We start from the raw sequence: 27261 nt of genomic DNA on the forward strand, positions 1-27261 counted from the left end.
AAATATCAAAGATTACACCCATTTGAGGAACAAGAAACTAAGAAAGTCTTAAAACTGCTACAAATCACCAGAAATGGAAGGGCACTAACCTAGTGCATTTGTAAACTGTTACTGGTATAGCCTTAATTTAATAATACCTTGTCTCTAATAAAGTCACAACACTACATTGCTGCACCGAGGTGGGGCAAAATAAAAACAAATGCAGCTGCCGATGTCTTTGAGAAGTGTCCCTGTGAGTCTGTCTGTGTCACGCTCACTGGCTCATGGCTCAGCCCACTGCATACACTCAGCTGCTGTACAGTAGCAAAGTCATTTTGTCCCAAGTCCCGACCATGGTGAGGAGCCCCCAAGAGCTCTCAATTCTTAACTGGCACTGCTCGGCTAATGTGAGAGGTGTTCCTACCCTAAACACCGCCTGCTCAGCCTCTCCCGGACTTATGGTACGTGTTCATTCGGAGTTCTTGTGTTGCTAGGCCATAGCAATAATTATTGGTGGCCCGGGCTGGGGCGCAGGCTGACAGATATACTGTGCATTGTGATGGCCCAGAGTGCCTTTCAATGTCAACAGCATGGTATTGTGTCTGTTTATCTGTGAGCAGTGTGCACAACCAAAGTATGCAATATATTATATATGCATTCAAACGTATATATTTAGTTCTACCACATATCTCATCGTAATTTGTACAAGACTGTGTTTAACTCGATGAGCAGAATGACTTAGAAGCATGACGCTTTTTAAACACCTGCCCACGAACAGCAACATCGTACGTAGGGAAAAAAATATGAAATTGTGAAACATGCTCTCTTACAGGAAAGCGAACACCTACTTCATAACAGCCGAAAAGAGCACAACAGTTAACACACCGACCTTTGCAAGCGCAGCTCCACCTCACCAATTCAGCTGTCATGATTTACAAACTCCGTTCTTTCATTTGCCCCCAAGTTAATAACAGTGTGACTCTCCTCCATTGACAACCGGCCCTCTCTCTGCGGTGTCCTGGCTGTATGATGCAGCAGTGCAGTCTCCCTCTCCCAGTGGCCTTGAGAAGGCCGGCTGCTCGGAAATAATTCACAGCGATACAAAAGGGGATGATGGACGGAGCGTTTGAGCAAATCAAACACTCACCCCCAGTCAACTGATCTGGGTTTAATCCACCACCATTCTTTAGCCCACTCAGCCACCCCATTTCAGACATGGCTATATGCAAATCAGTCTGACCCTGTGCCTCATGGGAACAGTACAGCCCGAACTGCCAAGCCATGTCTTCCATGGACCGGAAACAAGCATCCTGGGACCGGTTTTGGATTCATAATCCTCATCAGCCAGGCTATCTTGAATCCAGTGGCCAAATGAGCAAGGGACTCACGTCTGAGCATACCCTGCCACACTTAGGGCGAACAAAGCGATACAAAAGGGGATGATGGACGGAGCGTTTGAGCAAATCAAACACTCACCCCCAGTCAACTGATCTGGGTTTAATCCACCACCATTCTTTAGCCCACTCAGCCACCCCATTTCAGACATGGCTATATGCAAATCAGTCTGACCCTGTGCCTCATGGGAACAGTACAGCCCGAACTGCCAAGCCATGTCTTCCATGGACCGGAAACAAGCATCCTGGGACCGGTTTCGGATTCATAATCCTCATCAGCCAGGCTATCTTGAATCCAGTGGCCAAGTGAGCAAATCAAACACTCACCCCCAGTCAACTGATCTGGGTTTAATCCACCACCATTCTTTAGCCCACCATTGACTGGGGGTGAGTGTTTGATTTGTTCAAACGCTCCGTCCATCATCCCCTTTTGTATCGCTTTGTTCGCCCTAAGTGTGGGAGGGTATGCTCAGACGTGAGTCCCTTGTTCACTTGGCCACTGGATTCAAGATAGCCTGGCTGATGAGGATTATGAATCCGAAACCGGTCCCAGGATGCTTGTTTCCGGTCCAGGGAAGACATGGCTTGGCAGTTCAGGCTGGACTGTTCCCACGAGGCACAGGGTCAGACTGATTTGCATATAGCCATGTCTGAACTGGGGTGGCTGAGGGAACTAAAGAATGGTGATGGATTAAACCCAGATCAATTGACTGGGGGTGAGTGTTTGATTTGTTCAAACGCTCCGTCCATCATCCCCTTTTGTATCGCAGAAATAATTCACGGCAGGCTGCGAGGCCAATAACTTAGCTCCTGGGCCCCATGGAGGGCGGTCAAGCAGGGCATGTCTGAGGTGTAGACCATATAGAGTGCAAGCACCGTATGCCTCAAATGTTCCTAAATACATTCACTGACGACTCCAAAAGTTGCGCAGGGCCTGGTGCGTACTTGCTGTGCTGCTGTTGTAAATTGCCGACAGATTCTGTCTCCGCCTCCAGATCCAAGTGACCAGAGGCTGAGGCTGGTTAGTGGGGCAGGCTGCAGTGTTGCGCGGCGCAGCCGGCCGCCTGCCGCAAATTAATCCATTCATTCCCCTCACCTGGGGCACACCATAAAAAAACCGGGCCAGTTTTTACAGCTATCCCATAGTGCTGCGTGTGTGGTTCATGTTGCTTTCCCTCGGTGAGAGCGATAGAAGGAGGTGCCTAAGCCAGTACATTAATGGGGCCTCATAGCGCAGCGCGACATCGCGGTGTGAGGAATCTTCTGCATGGGCTTCCATGAGGCCATGCCCGCTGGGGCCCTCCAATGCACAGGGACCGGAGATCGATATTGGCATCTCCTGCGTGCGCTGCCAGAAGACGACTGCCTGTATGCTGCCATTGCCCAAGGTCCGAGTCGGTGACTCACCTCTATGTTACTGAGCATCTTGCGCGGCTGCGGGCGGACATGAGACTCGAGTCTGTCTCTCATGCTACCTGCTGCGCACTCGGATTTCCCGCCGCTTCTGCCTACTATCTCTTCCTCCTCCGGATGTGATGGCACTCTACTGCCGGCACATCCGGATTAAAATCCCGGCCCCCATGGTGCCACGGTGATTTACAGCAGTATCGACTGCTGAGAGGGCAGCCCCTCCCCCACCTAATTAGTGTGAGAGAGTGTGATGAGTCTGACTGAAGCCGGGCGCTGCCGCATTCATTGTTTCCAAGGAACAGTCACAGCAGGTAGCTGCCTGGGCAGAGCCAGTGCACACTGGTGGCGCACCGCACAGGTGGCAAAATGTGTGACAATGCATTTCAGTGCGGTGATGCGGATCACCGCACTGAAATGCCTGAGCGTCACACCTGATGTGTGACGCTTGGCAGGACTGAGCTCAGTTCATCATGAGCACAGCTCCACTGTGCAGCATGACGAGGTGGGCTCGTCACGAGCACTGCGGTGCCAAGCGCGGCCCCACTCCCCCCCTGCACTGCGGGGGAATTAGCCCTGCATGGAAGGTGTTAAAAAAATGTAACTTACCTTTCCACAGTGCCAGGTCCTGCGTCTTCACCGCTCCTGCTCACATGCCTCCGACAGGAACAAGAAGCAGGCAGCCCCCCTCACCCCCCCTCCCCTAAGCCAATCACAATGCTCCAGTGGAACGTAGTGATTGGTCAGGACGCCGCCCAGCCAGGGGCTGTAGGGGATGGCATGTTCTTCATGTAAGCTGCAATACAGCCTGCATGGAGAAGTGCAGAATGCGCATGACTGGTTTGGGTGGCCCGCGAGGGCCGACCAAACAGTCTTTCTGCAGATAGAGTGGCAAACCACACCTGCCCTGCCCGGGTGGTTCCACCCACCCGCCCGCAATGCGCAAAGAATCATAAAATGGTCATTACCAAAAGTTAGTACCATTTTATCTTTTGGCTTTCTCGCGAGAAAGCAGTTGGGCGGCACTCCTCTGCCATAGTCGAGGAGCCATTTGTTCAAATATATTTAAATATAGTCTCGTTTTGTTCTACTCAGTTTAAGCCCAAAGAAAACTGTGCGTCATGATGATATTATCATCATGGCGGCAAGACAGCAACAGCTTTCCATTCAAGATGTGGATCAACACAAGGCTTTAAAATGAGGCTGTAAAGGGAACTCGTTAATTAAACGTCACAGAGGGTGTGTTTTTATAAATTGCCAGTAGGTGGCAGACATCGGCTATAGTATTTGTTACTGAAGTTTGGAGACTACAGTTTTTCCATGCAGCTCTGCAGTTTCTACATCTTTTTTCCAGTATCTGCCTGGTTTAAATGCCAAAATAGACGGTTAATCAATAATCTTAACCCTGGAAGAGCAGCAGCCTTTTCACAGTACACAGCAGCCGGTTGCTCTGACAGGTAATTAACTACCTGTCAGGCACTTAGTTTATCAGTTTATAAAAATCCTCTCCGGACACTTCCCTCTTTACCTTCCTTATACCTCCCGGAGAAAATCGTTAAAGCGAGAAAATCAGTCCTGTGAAAAACTGGTAACGTTACTATGGAGTTAAATATAGTCAACATTTTCCCTAGTGTGCTATTTGACGAAGCAACTTTTAACTGCTTTTTCCAGATCAGATATCAGTGAGCACTTTAATCGCATATTCTGAGCACTGCACCCACCTCAGAAACCGCCTTTTTGATCCGTTCATCCGAGGTCCGAAATTCATTCAGCAGTTCCTCGTTATCCGTGGCAAACTGTTGGAGATCTGCTTCCAGCTTTCGTTTCACAGCAGTCAATGACTGAAACTGCAGGCACAAAATGGACGTGTTAGCTAAGGCTGCCTGTGACAATTTCTTACTTTGACACAGATCCAACGTGAAACAAGCAAAGATGTCCCTCTCTGTAGATACATACATGCGTGAAGCTTGTTCTCCATCAATACTCACCGGAGCATTGGACTCCCATGCAACACCCACGTTAATTGAATACAATTTCTATTATCACAAACTAGTAGAGGATAGTCCATAAATACAGTCAAGCCACCCAGTTGAATGCTTTCTATTCATTAAGCATGATCATCAACACAGCGGCCGAAGTGCATTAAAAACAAGCATTTGCAATGCAATAGGTCTTGCACCTGCGAGATTTTGAGCCATTGCATTTGTAAATGACAATGCCTTTTATTTATGTGTTTAGAAAACCTGCAAGAATAAAAGGCATTGTCATTTACAATAACAATAGGTCAACATTTCTAAAATGGGAGACCTATTGCATTGCAAATGCTTGTTGTTTACAAGCGTCCCATGCTACCCTTTCACTTTAATACAGGCCACGCCCCTTTCTTTAGATGAGCCGTGTCTAAAGAAAAGCCAACAGACTCTATTAAAGTGAAACCGCAGTACCAGGCGCTTTTACCAAAAAAAAGCATTTGTCAAGTTGACAAACAAATTCTTTTTTTGTAAAAGTGCCACATGAACACATGCATGACATGCTGAATGTTAGAGGAAAGCATGTCGTGCCTGCAGTAGGAGAAACTCATTAAAGAAATTAGTGCTTACAGACTAAATAAAACGTACGACGTAACAACCGAAATAAAACGGCCAGTCCTCATGGGAAGTTACAAATGGTGACAAGGTAGTAAGTACTACGGAGAGACTAACAAGCCAATTAAGGAATCAGAAGGCCGCATTTACGAAGGACAATGACACAAGCCCATGACAAATATGGGTGGAGAGTGGGAGGGGCTTCAAGCCCATACCCCAATACTGCATGCATCACAGAGCAGCGCATGTGCTGCCCAGACTCGACCTAAAAAGTATGGGAACTGTGCCCCATGCAATAGGGTGGGGTCAAGTGAGCTTGTGGGCTAGGTCAAGGTGTGGCTAAAAAACTAAATATTCTGAACATGTGTTGGTCTTTCACCTTCAGGTAGCTACATATAAAATAATGTGCAGCTTAAATGAAAAATAAATCAAAAAAAGTTAATTCAGTTATTGGGAAATGCACTATAATACATTTTGAAACCTCTGTTAGTTAATGCACTGCAGATGTCTGTGTGTAACCAGAGAGCCGCATAATTAAATCTTGGTTGTTGCAGTGGAGAACAGTGAATTGTGTATGTTTAGTGCTATGAGGTCCCAGCCTGTAACAAAAAGCACTGTGAATATTTAAGACACTATTTTAAACTTGCATTACACACAGTATAAGATAGACTGCTACAAATTGCACACAAAGGTCTACAAATAAAATGGTGCTTCTAAAACATAGAGTTTAATAAGACCCAGCTGTATGTAATATAATTTTATTACATTACTGTCTCTTAAAAGCCTGCATTTCACAGCTCATCTGGTCACTCCACTCAAAAAGAAAAAAATCTGTGTCATCAAAAAGCTTTCAGTGATTCCATCAATTAAAGCCAGTACCGGCTCCCAAGCATCTTTTACATTTGCAGATTAACCAGCCAGTTTAACACATTTGCATTTCTTTCAGGCAAGCAGGCACCCTGGCAAGAATGGTTGTTTATTGTTTAGCTGTCTGCCCACCTTTGGTTGCACAGCATAGGAGTCTCCCTGAATGACACTTTAGTGGAAGCATTTATTAACCTTACCGAGATGGTTGTCTCTTTATAAAAAGTAAGGGAATAGTTTTACATAAACTAAAAAAGTATAGGCACCTTGTGCCCCTCTGATCCCGCTCACTTCCACCTCTGCTTCAACATCCAATGCAGCTACTGCATCGAATGTGGCAGGAGCTAGCGGGTTCACTAAGTTAGTAAAATTTCATGGAAATGTCACAAAATTGTACAAAAAGTACACTTAAATTCTGTAGGGAAATGGGTTTTTTTGCACAATCTTCACCATTTGTTAGGTACTGATGTTGCTGATTTTTGACTCTGTGCACTGGGACTCTGCTAACTAGGCCCCAGTGCCTGGACTCTGATCCCTAAAACATGATGAAACAGGTTGTACTCCTAATTGGCATATAATTAACTTACCTGTAAGTCCCTAGTAAATGGTACAAAGTGTATCCAGGGTCACCCACTACAGTGGCAGGACAAACATGATAGCAGGCCTACTCTTTCCAGACCATCTATGCAGTTTAAAAACTGGAAAATTGATTTGTCAAATAAAACCCTTTTTGCAGGCCTAACCCTCCTTTTAAATATGAATACGTCATCCCGAACTAGGTCTTAATTGCCATAAGGCAGGGGGCATGGTATTTACCATTAGGACATGTAAAAATAAAATGTTAAACATGTCCTCACAGTGAGAAGGTCCCAACAGTTATTTTCACAGGGTTTGTTGTTCCAATGGAAAGCATTGAGACACAATGGTGCACAGACATAATATCGACTCCAAAATATCGTCTGGACAGAATATCGAGTTTTAAATATCGTTTGGAGAAAATATCGACTAGACAGAATATCGACAGCCAAAATATCGTTTTTAAGGTAAGTGAAGTAATATCGACTGTAAATAATATAGACAGTGAAAATATCCAAGTATATAATCTAGATAGTAAAAAATATAGTTTTTTAAATAATATTTAATTATTTATAGTGTGTTTATGTTATAATATGTGTGAAAAGTGTCAATTTATTATTATTTTTTTTAATTAATTATTTTTTTAATTATTGTGTAATTAAATTCTGTAGCGGGTTGTGGGTTTATAGGGGAATAGGGTGGGAAGTAATTTAATTATAATTAATTAAATATGTAAATTTATTAATTGGTAGTAATAATTAATTAATTGGTAATTAAATAATATATGTTAATTATTTAAAATTTAATTGGTAATTAATTTTATTTAATTGATTAATTGCTAATTATGTCAATTAAAATAATTTATTTTCTCTAGCGGGTTGTGGGTTTATAGGGGAATAGGGTGGGAAGTAATTTAATTATAATTAATTAAATATGTAAATTTATTAATTGGTAGTAATAATTAATTAATTGGTAATTAAATAATATATGTTAATTATTTAAAATTTAATTGGTAATTAATTTTATTTAATTGATTAATTGCTAATTATGTCAATTAAAATAATGTATTTTCTCTAGCGGGTTGTGGGTTTATAGGGGAATAGGGTGGGAAGTAATTTAATTATAATTAATTAAATATGTTAATTTAATAATTGGTAGTAATATTTAATTAATTGTTAATTAAAAAATGTTTGTTAATTAATTAAAATGTAATTGGTAATTAATTTTATTTAATTGATTAATTGCTAATTATGTTAAATGAAAGGGGTATTTTTAGGGTTCAGGGTCAGTTTTTAGTTTTTGGGTAAAGGGGTATTTTTAGGGTTCAGGGTCATTTTTCAGTTTTTGGGTAAAGGGGTATTTTTAGGGTTCAGGGTCAGTTTTCAGTTTTTGGGTAAAGGGGTATTTTTAGGGTTCAGGGTCAGTTTTTAGTTTTTGGGTAAAGGGGTATTTTTAGGGTTCAGGGTCAGTTTTCAGTTTTTGGGTAAAGGGGTATTTTTAGGGTTCAGGGTCAGTTTTCAGTTTTTGGGTAAAGGGGTATTTTTTGGGTTCAGGGTCAGTTTTTAGTTTTTGGGTAAAGGGGTATTTTTAGGGTTCAGGGTCAGTTTTCAGTTTTTGGGTAAAGGGGTATTTTTAGGGTTCAGGGTCAGTTTTCAGTTTTTGGGTAAAGGGTTATTTTTAGGGTTCAGGGTCAGTTTTTAGTTTTTGGGTAAAGGGGTATTTTTAGGGTTCAGGGTCAGTTTTGGGTTTTTGGGGTACATATACAATATTGCCTATTATTTAATTAAATGTTGTTACTATATATATATGTTTTAAGAAATATGATTAAAAATATTTTTTTTTTTTACTTTCATTAAATATTTAATTATTAAAAGTTATTTTAAGTATTGTTAATTATATTTTAGTAATTAATTTTTTATATTAATGTAATTAAACATTGTTTTTAGTAAAGTCGATATTTTTTACAACGATATTTTTGTAAACGATATTTTGTAGTCGATATTTTTGTACTTACCTGTTTGTACATACAAACTCGATATTTTTGTAGTAGATATTTTCACCTCGATATTTTGGGTACTCGATATTGTGGTAGTCGATATTCTTTCAGTGATCCAGACACAATATTACATTTAATATTGCTATTTCTGCCTGAGAAACACCAATAAAAGTTATCTATTTGACTTTTTAAAATAATTATTATAGGCCCGATTGACTGGTAAAAAATTAGATTTGTAATAAATATTTTGAAAAATTTACTTTGAGAAAGTCAGTTCTTCTCTTCCTAAAGCCTCTAGAAGCCGATTTGCATGAGCATCTAACTGTCCCCAGGAGCTTAATGGGCCTCTTATTGTTGTGTGAACTTGGTCCCAGAGCTGAGACAAAGCTCTTGGGTGTGGGGTGGTGTTCTGCTCCTCTGGCAGGGTGACCATCTGGGCTGTGAGCAGGAACCTAATTAATTTTATAGAGGGTTACCCAGTCACAGGCAGATGTAGCTAACACCTAGGCCTCTCCTCTTTTTTGTCCCTCTAATTAACTAGGTATCAATCCCAGTGGGAGAGGAGTTACCCCAACAACCAGAGGAGGGGTTGCGCGTTTCCTTGGCCACATGTCTAGGGTGGGCAAAGGAGCTTTGCACGGGGAAGGATAAGTTCTGCCATATTGGAGCTAGGTAGAGAGGGGCACTGTGGGATTGTTTGTACGTAGAGCACACAGGAACTACTCCAAAAGCAGGTTAGAGGTACTCATGGGAACATTTTCCCTATTGGTTCCAGAGGGAACAGGAGTCTCCCACACCCACAGGCTAGTGCCAGACATAAATGTGGCACCCTCTTCAGAACACTACTGGAATGGTGGAAGACAGAAGATGGACTGCACCGACATTTGAGACCTGTGTAGAGATGTGAAAGGCTAGACCTGCTCCCACTTGTATCAAGGAAAAAGACGTGGACTCAAAGGGTCACTTGATTGACCCCCTGTTAAGTAAGTTACTGGGACACAACAAGCTGCAAGAAGCCCTTCTCTGAATGAGCCCACCTGACCAGTTCCATCTGGACCTGTTCTGGACCCTGCTGGGGGTTTCTGCTTTAGTACGGTGCCTGTCCAAGCTATACCTGGCTAAGGAAACCTAATCAGAGGGCAACCGGTCCTGGATTGCTGGTGTTCCAGGTCAGGGAAAATCTGACGTGGTAGTTCCCATTGGAGCAGGGTCAAGACTGATTTGCATGTGGATGGAATAGTGTGAAAAATAACAATGGACTGGTATGAGGCCTGAGTAATTACCAGTGGATGTAATGAATTCAAGCATTCCATCCATCACTTTTATTCTAGAAAAAGAATCTAGAACAGGTTCAGGGTAAATATAAAATCCTTACAGATAAACACAGCATCCACCAAACTGCTTATATCAGCGTAGGTTTGTAAAATATAACATGATTGTTACCATTAGGACCAAATGCAGCCTGAATGCTAAAATGAAAGGGGAAACTGGAAGAACTAATTGCTTACAGTAATGCAAGAATCCAATTTCCCCTTCAAATGCCAACTGTGTTGACTGTGATAGTATCCAACCTGCATGCATTTTAGAGGGGATATCTAATGGGTACAGGTGGTGTTTAGCATAATTATCTATCTATTCCAATTCATTTTATGGTAATAGGTGCCCATGGAGATCTGCAGAGTAGATGCAACCATAATTGTCTCTGGCTGTGCCGTTTGGGCTTACACTATCACCTTTTGTGGTTTTAGCACTAACTGAAACTGTTACCACCAGCTAAATCCAAGGGAATAGAGAATCCAATTCCACATGTTAAATTTCCATAAAGCAATTATGAGTTAAAAGATCATCACACGGTAGGGCAGACCTGTGAGAAGTTGGCCTGGTATATGCTGTCCACTACTTCTAGTGGGCACCTTGCACCAGTCCAAACAACCCCTTAGAGCTGATAGGTTAAGGACAACCTTATTTAAAAGCTATCCTAGTGGTAGCTATGGAGAGCTGCCTTCAGGCTAAGTCTTGAAGGAATGTAAAGCAGCTTGTTTTGCCAGTCTATAATCTCTTGAATGGCTAAATGAAAGGAGAACCACACCAGGTATATTTATAAAATATATGTATTCATTCTAAACTCACCCTACTAGTCTCTTTATGAGGCTAGAGGTGAAAGCACATATGTTACACTTAATATATAACAGTAAATTAGCACAATATACATTAGGCCCTAGGGGCGAACCAAACCATATATTAAGAAAGTGGTATAAGAACCATGACTTGACTAGACACAAAAAGGCCCCTGGGACCACAAGGAACCACCTAAGGTAGTGACACAGGGGACGCGTTCACTGTGAGAACACAGCCTCGAGACGCCGTTAGCTTCTATGAGAAAAGTCGCAGTTGGAAATTTAAAGATTAAGGATACTTAGTAGAGGACTTTGAGCAAACCACTTTAGACTTGAGGGATTCTAGGGCCAACACCCATGGGAGCACCAGAGTACTCGAGTTACCTCACCTAGGGTAGCCGGGTGCATAGGTGTCTTTTGGTGTCGGGAATCTTCATTGATTTCAATGGCGATCTGCTGCTAAGTGCTGCTGCCGTCAAGAGGGAAATTGTCTGGTGTGATTCAAGGATGGATAAAAGTTGTGAGGAACCTAAAAGCTGAGGGGACAGAGTCTTGGTCACTTACCAGTGACCAGGGGCACGATGGACGAATACCCACTGATGCCGGGTGTTTCAGGTGCGAAGAGGTGAAGCTTGACTCTGCAGCCACGAGGATCAGGAGGTGTCGACGATGACCAGGAGCTGGATTCGAACTGTCCCATGAAGGATGTCAAGTGCTGCGTTGTCGGTACTTAGATTGAACACAACAAGCCTTGGCAACAGCAACTCATGCAGGAAGAGAAAAGATGCTTCGGTTCGGACCAGCAAGGTTCGGCAGACTCACCAAGTGGTGGAGAGTCAGGACACATCTTAAGCAACCAGGCAAACCCAAGGAAAGTCAAAGTTACCTTCTCAGAGACCCACCAATCAACAAATGAAGGATCGCGAAGGTACCTTGAGTGAAAACACAAAGGGCCGGCTCACAGAACACTCGTGCAGTGTAGGCCAGCAATCTTCGGTGGAAAAGGTGCTCAGGGTCTGGGCTACAAGGAACCCAATGCACAGCCTCAAGGAACGTCGAGAAGCTAATGCACTTGCAAATGTGCACAGTGTCCAGGTGTTCTGTTTCCACAGTACCCACGAGGGCTACGGGTCTCAGCTTTGCTGGTGACTCGATTCAGCCTCAGGGAAGTCTGGAAATCTACCTCTGTGTTACAAATACTTCAGAGTCCGGCAGGAGCTTCGGAGATGCAAACCGGCAGATGCATTGTTGGTGCCTGCCAAGCTGGGGAGTAACTCCTTTACTCCAAGGGAGATTCTTCAGTCATCTAGTCATGTAGATCGTCGAAGTTCCGGGATTTCTGTAGCAGAGTTTTGTCCAGGTGTAATCTAAAGTCGTTTTGTCAGGGGTTCCTTCTTTATACCCAAGGAAGGGGTTAGACTAGCTCTGGGGACCCACCTATGGGAGGGTTTGGAAAGAGGGGTGGCTACACCCATTTCCTTTGTCCAGTTTCGTGTCAGAGCAGGGGATGGTAACCGGTTTGAACTGGGCTATGCACAGGGACACCAAATGTGCCCCCAGTGCTGACTTCAAAGCACTCTCAGAGTGCACCCACCCAGCCCCAATACACTAAAGCCTGTCTAGGAGGTGGTTACACCTCCCTGTGACAGGAAACCTATTGTCCAGGCCTCCCCTGCCGGAGTTTCGTCCAGCAGCAGGTGGCCAGACTCTTGTCTGTGGCATCCATTTTGTGATACCAGGGTTCTTTTAAACTGGTACCGGGTGTACCGGTGTGTACATGTCTCTCCCTCTAGAAGGGTGGGATAATACCCCCGCAACCAGGACATGCAGGGGGGGGGGATGATTCCAAAGTGTTTGACACCAAACACGACAGGTTTCCTTCCAACCATTCCAAAGTTAGCATTTACCGCAAGGTTATAATGCACTTAGGAGTATATGGTCTAGCTGCATCACAGAACAGCCCGGAGAATAGATTCTGAAGGCTGCAGAGGGCCCCTGCTCATGCATGGGCACCATCTCACACAATACCCAGCACCCTGCCTTCAGGATTGATAAGGTCTGCCATAGGGGTGACTGATAGGTTTACATGTGTAGTGATATCTAAGTAAGGGGTGCATACACCACCTTACCCAGGCTGCAGTAGCTGTCCTGTGGTGTCATTTTGGAAGGCTTCCCAGGGGTGGCATGATGCCTGCTGCAGCCCCTGATAGGCATCTGGGGTACCTATGCCCTTGGTACCTAATATACTAGGGACTCATAAGGGTACCCCAGTAACCAAACTGTAGTGTACCTAAAGTACTTGGAATCATTTTAGAGAGGAAAGCAGATAGGCTAGGGTCCAGAATAGCAGGATCCCAGCCAAATTAAGTAAAAAAACCATCAAAACACCAGGAAAAAAGTGGGGCAACCATTATTTTATTTTTATTTTATTTATTTATTTATTTCGTTTCTAAAGCATCACCTGACAGGCATCCTGGCGCTGGCAAACTCAAAGTACATGGCAAAAGATGTGCAACAGAGCAACAAGGGAGGAGCTAACTCAGAACAGTACAGCAACTTACATTTTTGGAAACAGCAGTGTTTTTAATCTTCTTCTAAAAAGAAGGAGATCACTGACCTGTCTCAATTCCAGAGGAAGCCCGTTCCACAACCTGGCCGCAGCAACCATAAAGGTTCTGCCACCTGTTCTAACTTTCCTAAACCTCGCGATCTTAACTAATCTAGCCGAGGCAGAACGAAGGTTTCTGGCTGGAACATACCACTCAAATTTCCTCTGCAACGAGACAGGACCCAACCCATGCAGGGCTTTAAACACTAGACAGAGGGACTTAAACTGAATTCTCTGTCCCACCGGGAGCCAATGCAATTCTGCCAAGGCCCGGGAGGCCGTAGACCTTCTAGGCCAGCCCAAAGCAAGTTTGGCTGTGGTCGACTGAATTCTGAGAAGTCTGTCCAAAAGAGATTTAGGAGATTCAAGCAGAAGGGCATTACAATAGTCCAGTCTGCTCAATACTGTACTCTGTACAAATAATGCCGGTGCTTGAGGGGGTAGTAAATGAAGAATTTTACATAAGGATCTGATAATCGCAAGACAGCTACCCAACGTTCTGGTGACCTGAGCTTCCATGGTCAGCTTGTTATTAAACATGATGCCCAGGTTGCGAACCGTATCCACTGGTCTCACTGCTGTTGACATATCGCTAGGCCAGAAGTTACATGGCAGCACTGAGGGAACCCTGTCCGCAGAGCAGAAGAGCACCTCCGTCTTGCCGGCATTAAATTGTAATGAGTTGCCCTTCAGCCACTGAGCCATATCACGCAAGCAGCAGTGGAACTCCTCAAGAGAGGTAGACTGCTCTCCCTCCAATGAGAAAATGAGCTGCGTGTGTCGGCGTAATTTGTGATGTTAATCCTGTGCTCTTTAACAACTGCAATCAGAGGTTTCATATATATATTAAAAAGAATCGGACTGATTGCCGAGCCCTGTGGCACCCCATGTGTGATGTTAATCAGATCAGACCGATAAGGAGGAAGAGATACTGCCTGCGTTCGACCCATGAGGAAAGATTGAAACCACTGAAGAGCACAACCCTTCACCCCCACCTTCTCAACAGAGTCCCATGGTTGACCGTGTCGAACGCGGCAGTGAGGTCAAGCAGAATAAGAACAGCTGCCTGACCCCTGTCTGCCTGCGACCGAAGTTCATCCGTCATGGTCACCAGGGCCGACTCTGTACCATGAGCAGACCGAAAACCGAACTGAGGCTCCTCCAGCAATTTATGCTACTCCAGGTGATTGGAGAGCGTACTACTGACCACTTTCTCTGTAATTTTGGCCGGAAAGGGCAGGAGAGAGATCGGCCTACAATTCTTGGGACATTCGGGATCCAGAGATGCTTTTTTGAGCAGAGGGGTCACCAAAGCTTGTTTCCACTGCAATGGCACTACACCACTGTTGAGGGACTGATTACAAATTAACCGTAGAGTAGGAAACAATTCTGTCTCAAAAGTCTTCCAAATTTTATGAGGTACGGACAGGGTCTAAGGGGGAGCCAGATGAAATGCCCTGTGCTACTTTACAAAATTCTTCCAAGGTTAAAGGAGCAAACTCGGTTAAATAGTTATCATTCTTAATATCTGGGTAGAAGATAGGAACATCCTTAACCTTAATAGTTTTGATCTTAAGATGAAAAAAGTTAGCTAGATTGTTACACAATTCCTGGGAGGGGGTATCTGCTTTTTTGTGCACTCGGGGTTAGTGAGACTGTTCAGAATATTAAAAATACTTTTTGAAGTGTTGGGGGCATTAAGGATCACATTAGAAAAATATTCTGCCTTGACCCTGTTTATCTCCTTTTTATAGCACATGATCTTGGATCTCCATATTTGTTTATCCAAATCTGAGTAGCCCCTTCTCCACCTCTTCTCTGCACATTTACAATCCAATTTCATGGTTTTTAAGTTGTCATTGAACCAAGGTCTGCCTCTGGTTCTATGATTTTTTATGGGTACCAATGCGTCTAAATCTGCCGTAATCTTCGCGCAAAGGGAAGTATAATTTTCGCCTACCGGCTTAGTTACTGAAAAGCAATCATCTACTGCAAACAGAGGGGCTAAACCTTGCTTGCGTAAGAGCCCCTTCCAGTCTCTACCAACATAATTTTTTCTAACACCAGTTACTCGGTGATTCTTCTTAGCCATGTCCACTAAAAATGTAATTAAAAAATGGTCTGACCAGACCAAAGGCAAGATTTCCGTAATAGTAAGATGATACTCTTCAGAGAAAATCAAATTGAGCATATGGCCTCCCTTGTGGGTTGCTTCTTCCACCCGCTGAAAAAGGCCAAGACCCTCACACGAATGAAGAACATTAAGATACCCTGAATCAAGGGAACCATTCAGCCAAAGATTAAAGTCTTCCAATATAACCAATCTATGATGTACGGCAACCAGGTTAGTAAAGGTCTCCAGTAATAGCTGCTGTTGAAGCACCGTAAAAAACCCAGGGTGCCTATAACAAATAATACCTGTTAAAACATAAGCGTAGACATTTTTAATGGCAAAGCCTAAAAGTTCAAATCCCTCAATCTCATCAATATCAATAGTGACCATATCCCAGGAGTCTTTATAGATCGCGCCAATACCCCCCCTCTCCCACTCAGTCTGGGTTTGTGACAGAGTTTATAGCCGGGCGGACAAGCCACACCCGAGTCTACATCACACTCCGGCTGAGTCCAGGTTTCTGTCATGAACAAAACCTCCAAACCATGATGCTCCAGCAGCAATTGAATTTCTACACTGTGTTTGGGCAAAGATCTTGCATTCAAAAGCCCGCTGGACAGCAGGTTTTTATTCACAAAATCTGAGATCGGTAAAGCTGATTCTGCAAATCTAATACTCCCCATACCTTTACCCCGGTCCCCTATGTTGCGTAGCTCATCACTAGTATACCTAATGGTGCACCCACCTGCCACAGCTCCAGGATTTCCAATAGCAGGGGCAGCGTGGCTGGCGCTGAACGCGTCCTTAGCGCGGACGGGTGCAGATGGGCTTGCCTTTGGCGCGGCTTCGGCGCACCATCGACGCGCCCGCTGCACGCGTCCGCTGCGCGTTTGTGCCGTCATCTGTTTTTATGCCCCGCCAGCGTCGAAAGCTGAAGCGCTAACTCCAAAGATGGCGGGTCCGCTCGCACGGACGGGCCCGCACTCAGGAGAGCAGTAATGGAGCTAATCGTATGGGAGGAAGGGAGATCACCCCCTAAGCCTGCCTGGAATAAGTAAGTTTAAAAATATGTTCAAGCCCTTACAATACAATTATAAACAATATAAGCAAAGATTTAAAAATGGACGTAGTTGCCCCTTCTTGTCTGCAACATCGCGCCACGTACTCACAGAGCTTTATTAATGGACCATGTAGTCAGATTCCACCTTCCTACAAGATCCCTTCCTACAAACCTTATAACATTCGAACCCAGGTTGCCACAGGGAATACAGGTACAGCAAACAATATAATAACTGACTGTTTCGCATTATTATCCTGTCCAAAAGACAGTGTTGTTATGCGGTGGGAAAAGCCTACAGATCCAATATGGGTGCCATCCTAGATACCACACTTGGCAGTCCACCACTACTTTTTCCACACATAGTACCACTCACATGTGCATACAGTGAGAGAGTTTCTGAGGCAGTAGTTTTTTCTTTGCAAGACTTTTTTATGCGAAGTGCCTCCTTGTATGAAAAACAAGCACATGAGATATTGCAAACTATATTCTAATCAAAAAGCCTAATTTTTGTAAATTTGTATGGAATTTCATAGAATTGCATGAAAAAACTATTTTCTTCACCCATACATTTTAGCAACTGAGACTGGAGAGAGCTAGAATTCCAGTGGCCACGAGCAGCATACCGCTATCCTGAGCAACTCATATGATGGTAAGTTTGTTGAAATCAGAGGTGGGTGTTATATGCTGACTGTGGGTATTCTATGGTAGGTGTTTTGGAGTATCATGATGGGCAGCTGTTTAGGTGTAGCATGGAAGGAGTGTGTCTGTATGATGTTGGGTGTTTGGGTGTATGATGCCTGGTTGGTACATGGCTGTATGATAGTGTATGTGTTACTTACAATGGTAGATACATTAGTGTGTGAGGAAAGCGCATATTGTGTGCAATGTGATGGTGTGATGGTGAGTCTGTGGATTATGATGGCATGTATGTAGATTAGGATGAACAATAGTTACTTACCTGTAAACAGGTGGTTCTCCAGTATTGGTGTCTTTCATAGATTCACATGCCTGAATCATTCCCCGTCGTCGGAGTGGGAGTCCCACGGTATATATAAAAGCAATAAATGCCATAAAACTTATAGCAAATATCAGAGATACTAAACCAGGAAGTAAAGTAGCACCAGCTACAGTAGAAAAAACTTCCACATTAGTGACTATCCTAGTCGTTATGTATTAGTCCAAACTGCGGCCAATCAGGCGACAGCACCCACCAGAATGTCCTCCCCAGAGGCTCAGGCTCTCAGATTTTCTCGCACGGGAGTGAAACCGTAAAATGCCTGAGTGAGTCTCTGGGGGGGAGGCGGGCGGGTTGCATGTGAATCTATGAAAGACACCAATACTGGAGAACCACCTGTTTACAGGTAAGTAACTATTGTTCTTCTCCAGTATTAGGGGTGTCTTTCATAGATTCACATGCCTGAATCAGAATAGTAAGCAGTACTCCTAACATAAGGCTCGTAGACGTCAGAGTATCAAATGCATATACATATACATATATATATATAACAGGATATCAGTTATACAAAAAGCATTGAATCTGAAAGAACGTCTAAAGAGCATATAGGAGGAGGAGGAAACAGAGGCTCACCTTATTTGAAAAGATTACGCAGCACTGCTCTTCCAACCGAAGCATCTGCGTCGTCTGCTGAATCTAGACAGTAGTGTCTAGTAAAGGTGTGTCTGCTAGACCATGTAGCAGCTCTGCAGATCTGTCGAAGAGGCACACCAGCAAAAAGGGCAGTGGAAGAGCTAACCGCCCTTGTAGAATGTGCTCTTGGCAAGGCCTGTAAGTGTCTACCGGCCTGCTGATGACAAAGTCCAATCGTAGAGGAGACCCATCTAGCAATGGTCTGTTTTGAAACTGCACAGCCCCGGCGTTGCCGCCCATAAGCCACGAACAGTTGGTCTGCCTTGCGGATGGCAGAAGTTCTGGAGAGATAAAATTTAAGACATCTTCTAGTGCTCTTTCAACCGAAGACTGTGGGGCTGGAAAGAATGTCTTGAGGACAACCGGCTCATTCAGATGAAAATCCAGAAGCACTTTAGGCATGTACGTTGGATTAGTACGTAGTACCACGGAGTCCGTGGTGAATTGAATGAAAGGTGCTTTAGATGTAAACGCTTGAATATCGCTTACCCTTCTAGCAGATGTTAAGGCTAGTAACAACGACACTTTCCATGTCAGAAGTTTCAGGTCCACCTTATGGATTGGCTCAAAAGGGTGACGCATGAGCTGAGTTAGTACGACATTCAGATGCCATGCTGGAGGAGGTTTCCGGACAGGCGGAAACATACGAAATAATCCCTTGAAAAATTGTTGTATGATCCTTACAGAGAACAAAGAGTTTGATCCATCTTGACGAAATCTAGAAATGGCAGCTAGGAAGACTTTAAGAGTAGAATGTGCCAAACCCAATCTGGCCAGATGCAAAAAGAAAGGAAGGATTTGCTCCGGTTTTGCATGAATGGGATGTAGATCATTAGATTGGCACCATGCACAGAAACGTTTCCACTTAAGTTGGTAGGTTTTGATCGTGGATGGAGCTCTGGCTTTCGCCAGCACCTCCTGGCAATCCAGTGGAATGTTTAGGTGTGCAAATTCCATGTGCTGAGGAGCCAAGCTGACAATTTCAGCGAGTTCGGGTCCGGATGGTATACCCTGCCCTGCTGGGTGGAGAGAAGCGTGGAAGTTGGATAGGGTTGCATTCCGAGAGAAGGAGTAGCTCGGTGAACCAGTACTGCCTGGGCCATCGTGGAGCGATCAGGATCAACCGGCATGGCTGCTTCTTCATCTTCCTGATGACTTTCGGGATCAGAGGTATCGGTGGAAAAGCGTATGCGAATATTTGATTCCAATTCAGCGAAAGGGCATCCCCGCACGAGTCCTTGTGGGGAACCCAGCTTGCAAAGTATGGGCATTTCCGGTTCTGGTATGTCGCAAACAAGTCCAAATCCGGATGCCCCCATATCTGAAAGATGCGATGAAGAGATGGTAGATGTAGTTCCCACTCGTGAGTGCAGCCCCCGGACCTGCTGAGAGAGTCCGCCAACACATTTGCGATTCCCGGAACATGGACCGCTGACAGATGGATATTGTGAGTCAGGGCCCAACTCCAGATCTCTTGTGCCTGTTGCGACAACCGGGCTGATTTTGTGCCGCCCTGCTTGTTCAGATAATGCATGCAGGTGGTGTTGTCTGTCCGTATTAAAACTGTGGCACCTTGTAGAGTCGCTTGAAAGGACTTCAGGGCTAGAAATATGGCGTGCAACTCTAGCCTGTTTATGTGCCATCTCATTTGGATCTGGTTCCATTTCCCGCTGACCGTCATGCTTGGAGGTGTGCGCCCCAGCCTGTCATTGATGCGTCGGTCGTTACTATGAACCTGGGTACTTCCGTGAGGAAGGAGCATCCCACTTGTATGTTGGATCGGTGGGTCCACCATTTTATTGCTTGTCGCATTCGCGGTGTAATTTGGATGATATCCTCGAAGGATCCTGATACCTGGATCCACTGGCGACTGAGCTCTTCTTGCAAGGGCCTCATCTGAAGACGACAGTTGGGGGTGAGAAGAATGCAGGAAGAAAGCATCCCGATGAAGGACTTGAACATGCGCACTGAAACGCACTTTTTTAATAACAGTGCCGCAGCGAGTCGTTGGATCTTGTCCTGTCTTTCCTTTGAGATGAATACTTGGGTGAGCTTGGTGTCCAGTGTCGCTCCCAAGAAAGTCTTTCTTGTTGCTGGCGTGAGGTGTGACTTTTCGAAGTTTACTGAGAAACCCAGGATTTGCAACAGTGACAGAGTTCTTTGAACGTGATCTTGTGCCATGTCGAAAGAACTGGCCTTGATAAGGCAATCGTCCAGGTATGGATATATTTGTATCGATTGCAACCGCAGATGTGCAGCCACTGGGGCCAGTATCTTCGTAAACACTCTGGGAGCTGAACGCAGTCCAAATGGAAGGACTTTGAACTGGAAGTCCCTGCCAGCCACTCTGAACCTCAGAAACTTCCGATGCCGTGGAAATATCGGTACGTGGAAGTATGCATCCTGAAGGTCGAGTGTTGCCATAAATTCTCCCGCCGAAAGAAATTGGAGGATTTCTTGAAGTGTTAGCATCCTGAATGTTAGCTTCTTCAGGAACTTGTGTAGGGCACGCAGGTCGAGGATGGGACGCCATTCTCCCGACTTCTTGCGAATAAGGAAAAACCTTGAGTAGAAGCCTTTTCCTTTCTGATGAGGAGGTACTCTTTCGATTGCTCCCTTCCGGATCATGGTGTTGATCTGGATGAACAGCTCCTTGAGGTGCGCTGGAGTGGGTCCTTTTGGGGGGCAATTTGGGGGAGTTTTTACGAATTCCAAAATGTGACCTCTGGCTACCACATCCAGGACCCATTTGTCTGTGGTAATTTTGGACCAATTTAAGTAATTTTGGGATATTTTTCCTCCAATTTGGTTCGGGTTGGCAAAAAGTGGTGGCAGGATGCGTACCTCATTTCTTATTGTCTCTTCCTCGATAATTACATTTTCCTCGAGGTTGAGAGAAATTTCCTCTCCTCTGCCCATATGTTTGCTGCCGATATGGCTGGAATCTTTGGTTTCCCTGGGCGGAAGAATAGGAGCGCTGTTGGTTGTAACCTCCTCTATTAGAGAAATTCCCTCTTCCTTTTGCTCCCCGAAAGGAAGACTTCCGGTATTGCAGAGTACCCAGCGAACGTGCTGTTTCAGTATCTTTCTTGATGGCCTCCAGAGCCTCATCAACATGTTTTCCAAATAAGAATTCCCCATCAAATGCCATGTCTATAATTCTGGTTTGGACCTCCTGCCGGAAGGATGTTGCCTTCAACCATCCTTGCCTCCTGAGAACAGCTGCACCCGCTAGCTGCCGAAATCCAGTGGCAGCAACGTCCACTGCAGCGTCAATCATTTCCGAGGAGACACACTCTCCTTCCTGCAGGATTTTCTTTGCCTCAGTTCGATCTGGCTCGGGAAGCTTGTCCATGTACGGCGAGATGTCCGACCACATCTGCCTATCGTATCTTCCTAAAATGGCTAGGGAGTTTGCGGCTCTGATGGTTGTAGCTGCAATAGTAGAAACCTTCTTCCCGATAGAATCTAGGCGCCTCCCATCCTTGTCTGGTGGAACAGAGACTTGAGACGTTGGATTAGAATTTGGCGCCCTATACTTCTTATCTACTCTTGGGAGCACTGCTGGTAAAGAATTTGGCTTGGACATGATCTTTAGTCCTTCCTTCCAGATGAAATCTATAATCGGAATGGTCCAACTCTGTTTCTGTGGAGTAGATTTAAAATCATACAAGAAGCATTCTTCTTGCTTTGACTCCATGGTTATCATAAACCTCCTCGTTGCTCTATCCATGATCTTGTGGAAAGAGGCAATGTCCACAGGTGGTGACTCAGATGTAGCATGTTCTGCCGGAGAGGGCGTGTTTGCATTATAATCCTCATACTCCGACGATTCTGACACATTATCCAGTTCTCCTTCTTCTTGTTCTTCATGATCTGAGAACTCTTCCTCCCTTGGCTGAGGAGCTGAAACTTCCGACGCAGGTAACGTTGGACGTCCTTCCTCCAACGGCACAGTAGTCACTGGTTGAGTCCGCTTAGAAAGCGGAGTCGCTGTCTTAGATCTTGGTGTAGATACTACAGATTCACCAGACTCTGAAGGTGGGAAAGTCTGTAATAATCACTGAGCATGTACTGCAGATTGCGAAACAATTCGTCAGGCAACTGCATATCAGGAGCAGGCCTGTCAGCATGTGAAGTAGGCCCAGTGTCCTCCATCTCTTCCTCTACATCCTCTTGAACCTTAATCGGAGCTCATATGGACTTCTAGCTGCCCCAAAATGTTCGTCCTCATAGGATCCTTCCTCATCGGAATCCAAGAGTTTGTCTGGCACTACTAGCGTTGAAGAAATCGTCTCCGTAGTAGCTCTCTTCTTTAGCAGCGTAGCAGTAGTTGCAGGTGATGGTAATGGAATCCCTGCTGTGTGCGCTGACCAAACTTGCAAAGTAGTGCAGCTTGATAGAGGCGGCGTCGATGGTACATCCATTTGCTGTTGAAACTGTTGTCTCGTCGACGGTATCGTCGTCGACGGGGTCGTCGACGGTAGCTTCGTCGACGTGGTTTTCGTCGTCGACAAGGATCTCTTCGTCGACGAGGTCGTCGACGGTGGCATCGTCGACGGGGACGTCGTCGAGGTCGTCGACGATGGCTTCGTCGACGTGGACTTCGCCGTCGACGAGGATTTTATCGTCGACGGAAAGGCCGTCGACGCCGAGGGCTTCGTCGACGGCACCAACTTCATCGTCGACGGGGATCCAACCGTCGACATCATAGACGTAGACAAGAAACTCGTCGACGGTACCTTGGCCGTCGTCGACGGGACAATTGTCGACGACGAGATAGGCCTGATCTGGACATGAAACAGTGTAGGCGATGAAGCTGAAGACATGACAAGAGTAGGCTTTGGTGAGGAGAAAGTCATAGTGCAGGTGGTAGACGTGGCCACATGAGAGGAAACACAGTCTTTTTTTGACGTTGAAATTGTCAATGGTGGCAACTGAGGAGGCGCAGATTTTGAAGATTTCTTGGGAACTGAATTTTTCCCAGACTTCTTAGAGGGCGTACTATCCCCTTTAGTAGGTGGAAGAGTTTTACTCAAAGTACTAGGCCCAGGAGCATCCTGAGAGGATTTAGCCTTCTTAGCCACCTTCGCCCTTAGAGATGAAACTTCTGTTTCAGCCTTCCTCTTAGTAGAAAGAAATGAAGAACCAGAGGCACAGCTTCCTACCTCAGACAAAGGGTCATCCTTGTCCTTGAGTCTGTTGAGCCACAATAGCAGTCGTCCTTCTCTATCCTTGATGGTCTTAGGGGGGAAGGTCCGGCAGATCTTGCACTCTTTTGCCTTATGGTCTGGATAAAGGCAATATAAACATTTCTTGTGGGGATCTTCTTTGAAAAGTCTTGGCTTCCCACAAGAATCACAGGCCCTGAAAAGGGATTTTGAAGAAGACATCTGTGAGACTTGAAGAAACTAGTAATGTAGAAGAAAAAACTGAGCAGAGCTCAGGGAGACTCCCTTCACACGACGTGCGGTAGAAAATCTGAGAGCCTGAGCCTCTGGGGAGGACATTCTGGAGGGTGCTGTCGCCTGATTGGCCGCAGTTTGGACTAATACATAACGACTAGGATAGTCACTAATGTGGAAGTTTTTTCTACTGTAGCTGGTGCTACTTTACTTCCTGGTTTAGTATCTCTGATATTTGCTATAAGTTTTATGGCATTTATTGCTTTTATATATACCGTGGGACTCCCACTCCGACGACAGGGAATGATTCAGGCATGTGAATCTATCAAAGACACCCCTAATACTGGAGAAGTTGATGTTTGGTCATATATAATGGTGGCAATGTGCCCATATGGTGATGGGTGAATTTATGTATGAGGTTTATTGAGGTATGATGGTGGATGTGTTGGCCTATGATGGTTGGTGTGTGGTGATGAGTGTCTTGTTATATAGTGATAGGGAACAATGATGGCAGGTGCATGATTGCATTATGGTGTAGGTATGAGGTAGGAACATGATGGTAGTTATATGGGAATTTAATGATAGGTGTTTTGGTGCACCATAGTGAGTGTGTATAGAATTGTGGTTGTATGATAGTGGGATTGTCTTTATATGATGGTGGGTGTGAAGATCTATGATGGGGGCACAGTTGGTGAATGGTGGTATGTGTAGACCTATGATAGTTGGTGCAAAGGGTACAATGGGGGCTGTATGTATTTGTAAGAAGCTGGCATTCTGTTAAAGTAAGCCCCCACTTTTTGACAGCCTACTGATGCACTTTGACTTGATGTGCCCTGGGTCCCTGCCAATCAGGTTCCCAGGGACTGTGTTCTTTCCCCAAAACGAACCCAAACCCAATTGGCATCTCTGGTCACAGGTCAGCCCCTGGTAAATAGTACCACAGGTACCCAGGGTACTGTGACCAGGGAATACCTCAAAGGGCTCTAGCACGTATTGTGCCACCCTTAGAGGACCTGTACCGTTACACACACACACACACTGCTTTTGTAGGCTGTGTGTCTTGATGCAGAACAAAGTTAAGAGTCAACATGGCACACTGCCCTGGTATAGATAAGTCACTCTCTAGCTGGGTGCACCATACCAGTGGTGAGGGTACAGGTGTATGTGCCCCGTACCCCTACAGTGTCTAAGTCAATTCTTAGACACTGGCAATGCTGTCATTAAGAGTATATAGTGATGGGAGTTTGTCATTACGACCTCCACAGCCCCATAATGGCTACACTGAAAACTGAGAAGATTGGTATCAAACTTCTCAGCACATTAAACCCACACTGATGCCAATGTGGGATTTAATGTAAAATGTAATAAGAGGGCATCTTAGAGATGCCCCCTGAAAAATGACTAGCCTCTGGTGGGTTCCATGAGTGGTACAAACCAGCCTGCCTCCACAACACATGTTTCTGGACCCCTGGGATGGGAGCCTTCGCTCCCTGAGCCCCGAAACAAAGCCTTTCCTGGGCGGAGGTGTTCACACCTCCCCCAGGTTAGGAAGAGCCATCTGTGGCAGGGGAGCTTCCAGGGCCTTGCAGCCTTTGTAATGCAACCCCCAGCCTCTCCTGCTATCAGGAGCAGAACCCCTTCCTGTCTCCCCTCCTTTTCGGTGGGAAGAGAGGCGGAACAAATTAGCCAGCCCAAAAGGTGTGCCCAGCTCTGCCAACTCCACCCATCAGGTAGGGGAGGCGAGGTGAAGCCCACTCTTCAGTGCCTGCCATCTTGCAGATGGCAGGCACTCCCTAATCAGGATTAGGGATTGTGCTCACTCCTCACGTGGGGTGAGCACACAAAGGGTGTAGTCACCCTAAGGTCAGTAGCCGATTGCCTACTGATCCAGAGACCCCTAAAACACCCCCTTAACACAATATTTAGGGGCCAGCCCTGATCCAAGAAGGCAGATTCCCGCAACCTAAGAAGAAAAAGGACTAAAGAAGATGCCCAGCAGAGAATACTGCAAAGAACAACTACTTGGCCCCAGCCCTACCGGCCCGTCTGCAGTTTCCAGAGATCCTGCGCGAAAAGTCGCCTTGTCCTGCAGCCAGTGACCTCCAGAACCCTGGGAGGACTGATTCCCTTCAACAAAGACTGGATCTCTTGTGAACAGCAGCTCTGTTCAAAAGAAAACTCCCAAGACAGACTGTGAGCCTGATGAGGACAAAGAAACCCGACACCTGGAACCACAACTGCATCCGTCACCTACAGCCCGAGTTCGAGGTGCCCACTGGTCCCAGCGAGGTCCCCCAGCACTCCAGAGCCTGAGTCCACCATGTGTTGACCCCTCCAGGACTCCCTGATGTCGCCTGCAGCTTCTGCACAGAGACCCCCCAACCGCGAGTGGCCCGGTAAGGTGAAATCCGACCTCAAAAGACACCCTGCGCCATGGAGATGAGAACCCGAGGTGCACCTACGTTCCTAAGCCCTCCAACTTACCTGCCCAGCTGTTGGTTCCTTTCCTCCCGGAAGTCTTCCTGGACTGAGCTTGCAGCTGTAAACCAAAACCGAAAATCCCCATTGAAAACATCAGGGCACCTGACACCAAAACAGCACTGTGCATCCAGCTGCCCCTGCGCTGAGGTGGGTGCACTTCGTGTGCTAAACCGGATCCCCCTTTGCCCTGAGCCTATCACCAGCAGCCATTAACCGGAGGCCCCCTTTCCCCATTGGATAACATTGGGCCTCAAAATTCTGCACCCGGCCACCCTAGTGCCTCTGAGGGTGTAACAAGATTGCATCCTTGACTCTGGGGGACCTTGAGTCTAACCCCAGAACACCAACTGCCACAACACCACTACCTTTAAACTGATAACACTATTTCCCTCCATAGGATAACATTGACTGTTTTTCTGTGAAAAGGTTGGGTGTGGAGTTTGATTACCTAAAGAAATTCTTTAAAATTGTACTAACTAACAAAAGCGCTTTTTCCTTTCTGTTTACAGGAAATGTCCCTGTGCAGTATCCAGGCATACTGCACTGTGTCAGAAAAGTAACCCCAAAAGTAACTTACCTGTAATTTTACTAAAAGTCCTATTCAAAGTATATGTACAGTATTTAAAGCATTGCATTTTTCAATAACAATATTGTAAGAATAAACAAAGCGCATATACAATTACAATTCAAACTGTATCACAACTGTATATTTACAGCTAAGTATCACTTACCTGTGCCATGCTTGCTAGGTTCTCGAAAACAAAATAACGAAAAGAATATTTTTGTATTCAAAAACAATTGGTCTGAAGTTCAGTCTTTGAGTGTGTGAATTCATTTGCTGACTGAATGTGTACAAAAAATGCTTAACACTGTCCTCTGATAAAGCCTTACTGCTCGATCACATTACCACAAATAGAGAGTGAGGTTCTATCTACTTTACCTCTGCATACCTTTTGGGTTCCACTGGACTCTGTGCACACTATACCTCACTTTCGTAAAGTATATACAGAGCCAGCTTCCTACTGTAT

At 45.3% G+C, this 27261-nt stretch overlaps 1 protein-coding gene across 4 annotated transcripts in view; it reads right to left on the reverse strand.

The window, feature by feature from the left end:
- Nucleotides 1–27261, reverse strand: part of MYH16 (myosin heavy chain 16) — a 1068458-nt gene that overhangs the window by 41088 nt on the left and 1000109 nt on the right. For all 4 annotated transcript variants that reach the window (XM_078654769.1, XM_078654768.1, XM_078654770.1 and 1 more), the window contains one exon: nucleotides 4502–4627. In XM_078654769.1, the coding sequence (XP_078510895.1) occupies nucleotides 4502–4627 (126 nt within the window). The remainder of the gene's footprint in view (nucleotides 1–4501; nucleotides 4628–27261) is intronic.

This window comes from Lissotriton helveticus, chromosome 7 (assembly GCF_964261635.1).
Source record: "Lissotriton helveticus chromosome 7, aLisHel1.1, whole genome shotgun sequence".
Taxonomy (NCBI): domain Eukaryota; kingdom Metazoa; phylum Chordata; class Amphibia; order Caudata; family Salamandridae; genus Lissotriton; species Lissotriton helveticus.